Source organism: Bos javanicus, chromosome 26 (genome assembly GCF_032452875.1).
Source record: "Bos javanicus breed banteng chromosome 26, ARS-OSU_banteng_1.0, whole genome shotgun sequence".
Lineage (NCBI taxonomy): Eukaryota > Metazoa > Chordata > Mammalia > Artiodactyla > Bovidae > Bos > Bos javanicus.
In genome coordinates, this window is record NC_083893.1 from 41,815,036 (window position 1) to 41,827,164 (window position 12,129).

At 51.7% G+C, this 12,129-nt stretch overlaps 1 protein-coding gene across 15 annotated transcripts in view; it reads left to right on the top strand.

Annotated features, from left to right (window-relative positions):
* Positions 1-12,129, top strand: part of LOC133239499 (deleted in malignant brain tumors 1 protein-like) — a 45,470-nt gene that overhangs the window by 12,037 nt on the left and 21,304 nt on the right. For 4 of the 15 annotated variants that reach the window (XM_061403751.1, XM_061403755.1, XM_061403754.1 and 1 more), the window contains exons 4-13: positions 1,578-1,607; positions 4,059-4,103; positions 5,159-5,482; positions 6,250-6,279; positions 6,871-6,897; positions 7,925-8,248; positions 9,037-9,066; positions 9,645-9,671; positions 10,762-11,085; positions 11,865-11,894. In XM_061403751.1, the coding sequence (XP_061259735.1) occupies positions 1,578-1,607; positions 4,059-4,103; positions 5,159-5,482; positions 6,250-6,279; positions 6,871-6,897; positions 7,925-8,248; positions 9,037-9,066; positions 9,645-9,671; positions 10,762-11,085; positions 11,865-11,894 (1,191 nt within the window). The remainder of the gene's footprint in view (positions 1-1,577; positions 1,608-4,058; positions 4,104-5,158; positions 5,483-6,249; positions 6,280-6,870; positions 6,898-7,924; positions 8,249-9,036; positions 9,067-9,644; positions 9,672-10,761; positions 11,086-11,864; positions 11,895-12,129) is intronic. The other 11 variants (XM_061403760.1, XM_061403762.1, XM_061403761.1 and 8 more) reach the window with 8 other exon arrangements.

The following is a 12,129-nucleotide window of genomic DNA, read 5'->3' on the forward strand; positions in this document are numbered from 1 at the left end:
TTGGGTGGTCTGGGGTGGGACTTGGGTATCTGAATTTTTATGTAACTGAAAATAAAGATGGTCTGCAGACCCCATTTTGATCAAGCCTGCTACATGGCCCAGGATTGAATTAAGCTTTCATGTTTGCAATGTACTTATAAGATTTGACTAAGAATTTCCAAAGCAAGTGACAGGAGATCTATGCATATATTTTAAGTGCTACCTTTTTAAACTTATTTTTTCTTAATGTCTACGTTTTGCTTAATGTCAAGTAAATGCAGCTTTTAAACATTTTCCCAAATGGTTATTGGGTACATCGTTAAGTCTGGCTTGTTGATGTAAAGACTTTTCCATAAGAGAGTTGCTAACATTGAACTTTCACACATCTTTCACAATGGGCTCAACATCAATGCCACCTTGTCCGTCAAGAGCGAGTCCTACCAGGATCCTTCTAAACAGGACAGGCCCCTGGAGCGACTTAGGGTTTTATGGAAAGAAAGACAGTAATCTCTGAGCACACAGTTACAAGTACAGCTGTGATGGGTGCTGGGGAGAGATGTCCTTGGCAAGAGGCCTGTGCTCAAGCCATCAGAGAGAGCCACCCGGTGGAAGTCACAGGTAAACGGAGGTATAGGGCTGGTGTAAGATTTGGCCAGACAGAGGAGGAAGGAAGAGCATTTTTCTGTTATTCCTGGCACTGGTGCCAGGAACTCGAGGGAACAGATATAGACTTAGGCTGACTTAGTCACCCTACCCTCACCCCCACCCTAATATTTTATCTAAGCATCACAGTTCCCTGATGGGGGCTTATCTCTAAGTTCCATTTCCCAAACTGTACCTTTGACATATTTTCTGAAGCTCTAGGGCAAAAAAAGGACTTCTGATCAATGGAGTTCAGAAGTGTCAGCTGCCATTAGCGGTAGAACAGCGTTCATCTTTGGGGGCAAAAGAGTGAAGAGCAGGCAGGTGGGCGGCTGCCACCCAGACGCAGTTCTTATTTGCCTTCTAAGTCCTTGTCTAAATCTGCATGGAGACGATGGAGGCGAATTCAGAAGAGGATCGTGAACACGTTTCCGGGATGCTAATCCTTGGTCACGTCTTGAATTGTTGTTACAGCCTCCTTTTTGTGCCATCCTGTCCGTCTCTACCATCCCCTTAGGCTGGACATCCTCCGCTTAGTCCATGGAGAGGGCTCAGACAAGGTTCCCATCCACAAAATCCTCAGACTTGGAGATCGATGCAGTCTGCTCGGCAGAAAAGATAGTACTCAGGAGAATGAAATAAGCTGGGTGGTTTCTGAGCATAGATCGCATGGGACTGTTAACTAGTGTTAGGGGCATGGTAAACAGACACGTACTTTTTTACGTCTAAAGCTACTGAACGCCCCATAGTAGTTCAAAACAAACGGCCCATTTGGTTTGAAGTTCTATTCCAAAACCCCAAACGCTTTTAGCAAGAATGCCACAGGCTCACAAGCTCAAGACTGAATCACAGCGCCCCCTGGCGTGATTGTAAGGTGGACCTCAAGCCCTTTGCTGTGACCGCGTGTCATTTAGAAACAGCAGAACCGACTAAGATGAATCTGTATTTCTTTCTAGATCAGGGGAATTTCCAGACTATAAATGATGGTAAGACATTTTTTGTTCACTTGCCTTCCCTGGAGCTTTGCTTGTTGGCCGGGTCGGCCAGGGATGCGGCGAACTGAGGTTGAGAGCAGCCTGGGCCACAGGAAAAGGGCCTGGCGTTTAGAATGCAAGGATGGAGCAGGAGGAGTCCAGGGGTGCCAAGACCCTTGGTGTGTCCTAGACACACACCCAACAAGTCCCCTGTGTCCTTCTTCTCCCTTCGTCTCTCTCAGTCAGTCAGTTCAGTCACTCAGTTGTGTCTGACGCTTTGCGCGACCCCATGGACTGCAGCATGCTAGGCCTCTGTCCATCACCAACTCCCAGAATTTACTCAAACTCATGTCCATTGAGTTGGTGATGCCATCCAATCATCTCATTCTCTGTCGTCCCCTTCTCCTCCTGCCTTCAATCTTTCCCAGCATCAGAGTCTGTTCAAATGAGTCAGCTCTCCGCATCAGGTAGCCAAAGTATTGGAGTTTCAGTTTCAGCATCAGTTCTTCCAATGAATATTCAGGACTGATCTCCTTCAGAATGGACTGGTTGGATCTCCTTGCAGTCCAAGGGACTCTCAAGAGTCTTCTCCAACACCACAGTTCAAAAGCATCAATTCTTCGGCACTCAGCTTTCTTCTCTCTACCTGTCAGTTATTCATTGCATGAGATTGGCTTCAGCTTGGAGTCAGGAGGTGGTGGGAGGAGGGTAGAATCAGTGTCTCTTCTTGCCATGAATGCCAGTTCTATCGAACACAGTTAATATCTCCCAAGGACTTGCTTTGTACCCTGCACAAAATTATTTTCTTACAAAGAATGAGTTAATATATATTTTTAAAAAAAGCATTTAAAAGACTGGCTGGCACAGAGTAAGTGCTCAACTAGTGCACATAGAAAGTGCTACTGTCATGAAATCTTCCCAACAGCACTTTGAGGTAAGTAGGATAATTACCTTTGTGCAGATGGAGGAACCAGGGCATCCTTAGGTATCTTGTCAAGTTCTATATCTCAGATCACGTGGTGGTCCAGTGGCTGGGCAGGGATTTGAACCCGGAACAGGTCTCTTTGGCTCTGTCCACGATTCTTTCTAAATGGATCCTCCCTCCTCCTTCTCCACAGTGAGCATACACACCCTTTGTGCCGACTTTGGTACATTAGCATCTTTCACGCGCTCACTTAGGGCAGCTGACCCTGCTATTGGGTCCTGGCTGCGTCGAGGCCAATCCCTGCCCTTTCAGAGCATGCCCTGAGGGTCCAGGAATGGCCTGGGAGGGACTTGAGGGGCAGGTTTCTGGTGATTGACCTCCAGGAGAAAGGCACAGGTGGAAGCTGGATTTCTGCAGGAACCATTCACAGAAATGATCAGAAGAGATCAGTAGCTGGAGCTAAAAAAACCCCAGAGTGCACCCTGGGAAAAGCCTACAGGCCATCCGATTGACTATTCCTGCTTCCCAGGTGGCGCAGTGATAAAGAGTCCATCTGCTAATGCAGAAGACACGGGTTCGATCCCTAGGTCAGGAAGATCCCCTGGAATAGGAAATGGTGACCTGCTCCAGTATTCTTGCCTGGAAGATTCCATGGACAGAGGAGCCTGGTGGGCTACAGTCCACGGGGTCGCAAAGAGTCAGACACGACTGAGCACACACACTCTCAGAGCAACCTGTGGCATTTACTATGTGGGCTGCTGTGTGCACATACATGTCACTAAGCACAGGATGTGGCTGTGAAATCCAGTCACCACCTAAGAATATGTCCCCCAAGAGAGCATTTCTGTCTAAGCAGTCACGTTGCAGCAGGTATCTTTGCTTTGGAGATGCACCTTTGGGAACATCTTTCCTCCTAGTTGGGCCCACCCTCGGGAATACCTCAGTGACAGTAGATGTCGTCATCTCAGAGTATGTTTGCACCATAGAAACAGGCAGTTGGTATTTGAAGTTTGCATGCATGTTCGGTTGCTTCAGTTGTATCCGACTCTTTGTGACCCCAAGGACTGTAGCACGCCAGGCTCCTCTCTCTATGGGATTCTCCAGGCAAGAATACTGGAGTGAGTTGCCATGCCCTCCTCCAGGGAATCTTCACGACCCAGGGATCGAACCCAGGTCTCCTGCGTCTCCTGCATTGCAGGCACACTCTTTACTGCTGAGCCACCAGGGAAGCCCATTTCAAGTTAGTCTTGTGAATAGATTTGGGCCATTCATCCACAGGGTGATTTTTTTGAATGGAGATTGTGGAAGCATAGGAGGTGGTAACAGGAACCAAGAATGTCCCTGGTGGCCTCCAACATTGAATGAGGGCTGGCAAAGAGACAGATTTGCCTTCTGCTGCAGGAGGAACACAGCCTTGGGGCAGTGGGCAGGGCTTCTGGATCTTTGCCTCCAGCCCCATTTCCGAGCCAAGCTTGAGGGCCAGTCCTCCCTGGAGGAGAGCAACAACCCAATGACCTTTCCTTCTCTCCACTCTGCAGTTATATTTGCCACGGAGGAACTCTCAACAGTGAACCCAATAGAAGGTAACGTTTGTTATGTGGGATCCTGTGGGCTCATTCCCCTGCTGCACCCGGAGGTCTATATCTGGTACAGAAGAGGTGCAGAAGGCATAAGGGATGGGGTTGCTTAGCTCTCAAACAGGGAGGTCCTCTGAACAAGGCCTCACTGAATGGGTGTCTCTTCCACGGATCTTGACTCTGAGATAGGGGAGGGATCAACCTGCAGAGACATCTCTAAGGAGATCCAAGATGGAGCTTGGTTTTCTGTCTCTAAGAGAGTCCTGTTCCCCGTGCTCCATGCCCACCATGTTATCCTCACTGATACATGCTGACCTCGGGTCAAGCTAGGATTCAAGGTCACTGGCTACAGAGCCTGGAGAGGCAATTGAAATCTGTTGAGGATGCCAGCTTGTCTGGGCTCTACCTGAGTCCATATGGGGCCTCATTGATTTTTGTTCACTCTATAGGAACCATGGTCCTTTAGCTTGGGGTGCAGAGGTCCTGTAACCCACCCTGGGGGCTCCTCCAGTAGGAGAGCTGAGAGTTACAGCCAGGAGAGCCTGAGGTCCTGGTAGTCTGGGCTGGGGGAAGAAAGTCTCTGTTTATTTCCTTGTGATGAAGGTTAACTCACAGCCTTGTTCAAAGGTGACCCCCAGCCCAGGGAACTGCAGCCATTTGTTGTTGTTTACTCCCTTAGTCGTGTCAGACTCTTTGCAACCCAATGGACAGCAGCACGCCAGGCTTCCCTGTCCTTCACCATCTCCCCGAGCTTGCTCAAACTCATGTTCATTGAGTTGGTGATGCCAGCCAACCATCTCATCCTCTGTTGACCCCTTCTCGTCCTCTCCTCAATCTTTCACAGCATCAGGGTCTTTTCCAATGGGGCAGTTCTTTCCATTAGGTGGCCAAAGTACTGGAGTTGCAGCTTCAGCATTGGTCCTTCCAGTCAATATTCAGGGTTGATTTCCTTTAGGATGGACTGCTTTGATCTAAAGCCATTAGAAGTCCCCTGAGTAGAACCTGCCTTAGTCCTGTGACCTCAAGAGAAACATGAAGTGGTTCCCTGTGCTGCCCTCTAGGGACCGAATCGGGTTTGGCCCTGAGGCTGGTAAACGGAGAACACAGGTGTCAGGGCCGGGTGGAGGTCCTGTACCGAGGCTCCTGGGGCACCGTGTGTGACGACAGCTGGGACACCAACGACGCCAACGTGGTCTGCAGGCAGCTGGGCTGTGGCTCGGCCATTTCAGCCCCAGGAGGTGCCCGGTTCGGTCAGGGCTCAGGGCCCATTGTCCTGGACGACGTGGGCTGCTCAGGCTATGAGACCTACCTGTGGAGCTGCTCCCACAGCCCCTGGAATTCACACAACTGCGGACACAGCGAGGATGCCAGCGTCATCTGCTCAGGTGGGTCTCAAATATGCTGGGTGTGCTTCTCTGGAGGTGGTTTCTTGCTCACATTCTGATCCCCTTGTGAAGCACTCTCTACATTTCCCTTTCCCTTGAAATCCTCCCAGTGCTTTGCTTATTCAGTATATTAGCTTTTGTCTGGCCCCTGGATATGTAGATGGGAATTAGAACAACAACAAAAAAACAAACTGAAAGTGACATTAAGCCTTTTGCTCCATGCCCCAGTGCAAACCAGAGGCAAAAGAGCGCAGGTCTGCCAGGAGGTCTCTGAGCAGAGGGCACGGGCTGCTGGCGGCCCCTGTTCTGCCTCCTGAGTCCTGGACCTTAGGAACTGGGAAGCACGGTCTGGGCACCCAGACTGCCGTGAGCAGGGCAGTGGCCCCTGTGTGACCTGCCAGGCACCACGTTGTCATCCCCTAAGGTTGAGCCTGACAGATCACACACGGGACTTGACCTGGAGCTGGAGACCTGTCTCAGTGTCTCAGTGGATCCATAAAAGCTGTGAGCCTGACGATTGGCTCCAGGTCCACTGTGTCATCAACACAAAGTCAATCACCTTGACGTTGGAAATAAGGGATGCTAGTCTGCCGGGACCTCTCAGGAGGAGCATCTTTGGAGGGTTGAGGATGGCAGAGGCCCCGCCGTCCATGGCAGAGCAGGTGCACACACTGACTCCTCACTTGGTCTGCATCTTAGCATCACCCCTTTATCCTCATGGAGCCCGTTCTGTGCACTGTGTCTGACCTCCCTTCTCTCCCCTCCAGGTGCCCAGACCCAGTCCACGGTTGTGCCAGGTAAGTCCTGCTGCCTCTTGACTCCGGGATGTCCCCTCCCCCACAGTCACTCCCAGGCCCCCATCCAGCAGCCCCAGGAGGGGACTGTGGAGGTTTTCCACCTCTCAGTACCGGCCCTGGTCACTCTAGAGCACATAGACATTTCCAGATGAACCATAACTCAGGCATCCTCTGGACTGGCTCAAGATTTCAGGACTTTGTGGCTACACAGTGTCTCCCCAGAGCTTTGGGTGACAGGGTGATGTGTCCCAGGGTCTTTTCTGCTTGAATCCATTCTCTGGACCAAGAGTTCTGTGTATGGAGAGGACAGAGCTTTCTCCTGTCCTCCACCCATGGCCGAGTCTAGGCGTTTATATTACCAAGAAGTACCCAGTCAGCAGGGCATGCTGATGGTTCTGTGGGCTGTTGCACCTCTTTAGATGAGTGTGTACCTTTGATGACATGATCTGGGCTCACAGCAAACTCTCAGAAAAGGCTTCTTCTCCCCGGACTGTGGAGCCCCTCAGATCCCGCTGTCCTGATCCCAGGCATAGGAACTAGACCAACCTTGATTCTACCGACCTTTGTAATCCTGCTCTGTTTCCCCTGCAGACTGGTGGTACCCGACAACTAATTATGGTAAGCATCACTTGGATACTGCCAACTATCAGGGTTCAGTGTCTAAATCTTGGATTAAGGCTCTGTGTTCACCACCTCATTCAACGTTGGGGATTCCCTTTACTCATCAGATCTGTGGATAACCTTCACCTATCCGTTAGAGAACGTATTCGTTTGGCTGGTTTAGCTTGCTAGTGGTAGGATTTCAGCTGACACTCACTTCAGCCAGACGAGGATCCAGTTACTTTCTTGTCTAAGATGTTTAGTCATAATTCTGTCTTCAGGTACAGCTGGATCCAGAGGTTCCAGGACTAGCTGTCTTCGCCACTTTTTATACCTCTGCTTTTTTATGTGTTTGGGCTTCACTCTAACTTTCCTTCCTGCCATGGGGGCAGGGGTCAGCCCAAGTCTACATCCCAACAGGAAGAAAGAGTCTCTTTTCTAGACCTTCCACTGACAAGTCCTGGAGAGACTGTGAGCAGCCTGCTGGCAACAGGTGCCATTCCCCCAATCATCTCCATGTGCTCTGGTGATAGGCTGTGGGTCTGTGATTTATTTTATATCCAGGCTAAGTTTTGTGTTTGAAAACAACATGGAGTTCAGTGGAAAGCAAGCCTTCAGAAAAATTTCGGGTCAAGTGAGGTAGAGACCCAAGTTGGGTGAGCAGCAGAAAGAGGCACCTTGGGGGGCTGGGAAGCTGTGTCTGGTGGTACCCTGATGCATGGGCTCCTGTCCATCTCAGGGGTCATTAGGGATGCAGGACGTGGGCACCCTCTCCCTCTGGCATCCCAAGGCTGAGCTCTGCTCCTGAATTCCAGGAGTTGTGGGGAACCAATCAGAGAATGTGCATAGCTCAGCACACAGACATGGTTCCCTGACACAGTCCCTGGTGGGTCAGCCATGATGGCCAGACTTCAGTCAAGAGCTCCCGATAAGGAACAAGAACTAGACTCAGTCTCTTTCCTTGGAAGATATCGAAATCTCACTCAGACATCAGGACTCCTTCCTTCAGGAGACAAAGAGAGTGACTTTTCCTGTCTCCTTCCAGGAACCGAATCGGGTTTGGCCCTGAGGCTGGTAAACGGAGAACACAGGTGTCAGGGCCGGGTGGAGGTCCTGTACCGAGGCTCCTGGGGCACTGTGTGTGATGACAGCTGGGACACCAACGACGCCAACGTGGTCTGCAGGCAGCTGGGCTGTGGCTCGGCCATTTCAGCCCCAGGAAATGCCCGGTTCGGTCAGGGCTCAGGGCCCATTGTCCTGGACGACGTGGGCTGCTCAGGCCATGAGACCTACCTGTGGAGCTGCTCCCACAGCCCCTGGAACACACACAACTGCGGACACAGCGAGGATGCCAGTGTCATCTGCTCAGGTGGGTCTCAAATAAGCTGGGTGCGCTTCTCTGGAGGTGGTTTCTTGCTCACATTCTGATCCCCTTGCGAAGCACTCTCTACATTTCCCTTTCCCTTGAAATCCTCCCAGTGCTTTGCTTATTCAGTATATTAGCTTTTGTCTGGCCCCTGGGTATGTAGATTGAGAATTACCAAAAAAAAAAAAAAAAACCCAAAACACATGGAAAGTGACATTTCGCTCCATGCCCCAGTGCAAACCAGAGGCAAAAGAGCGCAGGTCTGCCAGGAGGTCTCTGAGCAGAGGGCATGGGCTGCGGCTGCCAGTGGCCCCGGTTCTTCCTCCTGAGTCCTGACTGTGGCCCCTCCAAGGAACTAGGAAGCACAGTCTGGCACCCGGACTGCTGTGAGCAGGGCAGTGGCCCCTCTGTGACCTGCCAGGCACTGCCTTGAAATCCCCTAAGGTCGAGCCTGACAGATCACACACGGGACTTGACCTGGAGCTGGAGCCCTGGCTCACTGCCTCAGTGGATCCATAAAAGCTGTGAGCCTGACGATTGGCTCTGCATCCACAGTGTCATCAAGACACAGAGTCAATTATCTTGACATTGGAAATAAGAGCTGCTGGTCTGTTGGAACTTCTCAGAAGGAGCCTCTTTGGAGGGTTGAAGATGGCAGAGCCCACCCCTTCCCATGGCAGAGCAGGTGCAAGGACTGGCAGCTCACCTGCTCTAGAGCTTAGCATCACTCCCTTTGCCCCCATGGAGCCCCTTCTGCACTATGTGTCTGACCTGCCCTCTTTCTCCCCCAGCTGACCAGACCCAGTCCACGGTTGTGCCAGGTGAGTCCTGCTGCCTCTTGACCCCAGGATGTCCTCTCCCCAGCAGTCAGCCCCATGGTCCCCAACAAGTAGCCCCAGGAGGGAACTGAGGATTTTTCCACCTCTCAATACCTGCCCAGGACCACAAAGACACTTCCAGATGAGCCATAAGACAGGCATCCTCTGGACTGGCTCAAGATTTCAGGACTTCGTGGCTACACAGTGTCTCCCAGAGCTTGGATGACAGGGTGGTCTGTCCTGGGGTCATTTCTGCTTGAACGTATTCCTGGACCAAGACTTCTGTGTATGGAGAGGACAGAGCTTTTTCCTGTCCTTTACCACAGATGGAGTCTAGGTGATGCTATTACTAAGAAGTACCCAGTCAGCAGGGCATGCTGATGGCTCTGTGGGCTGTGCCGCCTCATTAGATGACTGTGTACCTTTGATGACATGATCTGGGCTCACAAAAACTCTCAGAAAAGGCTTCTTCCCAGACGGTGGAGCCCCTCAGGTCCCACTGTCCTGTCCCTGGTCATAGGAACGAGACCTACCTTGATTCTACCGACCTTCTTTGTAATCCTGCTTTGTTTCCCCTGCAGATTGGTGGTATCCGACAACTGCCTATGGTAAGCAACATTAAGATCCTGCTAAATTACCAGCATGCCACACTCCAGTCCACAGACCTGGGTGCAGTTCTTGCCTCTTGGGTCCGGGTTCTGAGGTCACCACCTCATCTAATCTGGACGGTTGCCTTCATTGCCAGAGATATGGATAAGCTTTACCTATGAGTTGTGCCATATGTTACTCAGAATGCTTTTGTTTGCAAGTATTAGGATGGCCACTCGTGCTCTCTTAATTTGGGCTGGTGCCACGGCCTACATATCGAGGATATTGAGCCATAAGGCAACCTTCAGGTACAGCAGGATCCAGAAGTTCCAATACTCTTTGTCCCCATGCACTTTTCTGACCTCTGCTTGGTTTTGTTTATGAGCTTCACTGTCAGGTTGCTTCCTGCCAGGGGGCGCCTGTCAGCCACTAGTCTCCTGCCACAGGAGGAAAGAGTCTTTTTGTTCTTGATGTTGAGCTGACAAGTCCTGGAGGGATTGTGAACAGCCTGCTGGTAATAGGTGCCTTCTCCCCAGTCATCTCCAAGTCCTCCAATGATATGCAACAATTCCAAGGTTATTTCAGGATTCAAGCAAAAAAAAAAAAAAAAAAAAGCTTCAAGCTACACTTTGTGTGTGAAAGTACCTGAATGCGTACTGAGTAGAAACGTCTTCAGAATAACCTTGGGCTGGTGGAGTGGGTTCCCACGTAGGGGTGAATGGTAGAACTCGGCACCTTGGTGGGAAAGGGAAGCTGTGTCAGTGGTCTCCTTTGCAGAGGCTCATTCTGTGCCAGAGGTCTCGGATGTAGGTTGCCCACACCGGCTGTGGGCTTCCCCTCTTTCCACCTGCATCTTGAGACAGGATTCAGTGCCTGAATTGCTGAATTTGGGGATGCCATCAGAGAACCTGCAGAGCTAGTCCACAGTGCACAGTCAAGGCTTCTACACACGCCATCGGAGATAAAGAGTGAGGACCACGCTCAGTCCAGTCCTTATGGACTCACTGCCTAGACCTCAGCAGCCTTTCCCTGGAAGAAATCTGAATCTCAGGCCCCAGTGCCTTTTCCTTCAGGAGAAACAGGAGGCTGACTTTTCCTGTCTCCTTCTAGGAACCGAATCGGGTTTGGCCCTGAGGCTGGTCAATGGAGGTGACAGGTGTCAGGGCCGGGTGGAGGTCCTGTACCGAGGCTCCTGGGGCACCGTGTGTGACGACAGCTGGGACACCAACGACGCCAACGTGGTCTGCAGGCAGCTGGGCTGTGGCTGGGCCATTTCAGCCCCAGGAAATGCCCGGTTCGGTCAGGGCTCAGGGCCCATTGTCCTGGACGACGTGGGCTGCTCAGGCTATGAGACCTACCTGTGGAGCTGCTCCCACAGCCCCTGGAACACACACAACTGTGGACACAGCGAGGACGCCAGCGTCATCTGCTCAGGTGGGTCTCAAATAAGCTGGGTGCGCTTCTCTGGAGGTGGTTTCTTGCTCACATTCTGATCCCCTCGAGAAACACTCTCTACCTTTCCATTTCCCTTGAAATCCCCTTAGTGTTTTGCTTATTTAGTATATAGGCTTTTGTCTGGCCCCTGGGTATGTAGACAGAGAATTAGAACAGAAACACACACCAAAAGTGACATTAAGCCTTTTGCTCCATGCCCCAGTGCAAACCAGGGGCAGAAGAGCACAGGTCTGCCAGGAGGTCTCTGAGCAGAGGGCATGGGCTGGGGCTGCTGGTGGCCTCGGTTCTGTCTTCTGAGTCCTGGACCGTGGCCCCTCCAAGGAACTGGGAAGCACGGTTTGGGCACCAGGTCTGCTGTGAGTAGGGCATTGGCCCCTGTGTGACCTGCCAGGCACCCCCTTGTCATCCCCTAAGGTCGAGCCTGACAGATCACACATGGGACTTGACCTGGAGCTGGGGCCCCGTCTCAGTGTCTCAGTGGATCCATAAAAGCTGTGGGGCTGACGAATGCTCCGGGTCCACTGTGTCATCAAGACACAGAGTCAATCACCTTGACTTTGGAAATAAGAGATGCTGGTCTGCTGGGACCTCTCAGGAGGAGCATCTTTGGAGGGTTGAGGATGACAGAGGCCCCGCCATCCATGGCAGAGCAGGTGCATGCACTGACCCCTCACCTGGCCTGCATCTTAGCATCACCCCTTTGCCCCCATGGAGCCCGTTCTGTGCACTGTGTCTGACCTGCCTTCTCTCCCCCCCAGCTTCCCAGACCCAGTCCACGGTTGTGCCAGGTGAGTCCTGCTGCCTCTTGACTCTGGATGTCCCCTCCCCCCAGTAACCCTCAGGGCCCCCAACCGGCAGCCCCAGGAGGGGACTGTGGAGGTTTTCCACCTCTCAGTACCTGCTCTGGTCACTCTAGAGCATGTAGACGGTTCCAGATGAGCCATAACACAGGCATCTGATGCTCTGGACTGCCTCAGTGATTTCAGACTCCCCAGAGCTTTGGGTGACAGGATGGTCTGTCCT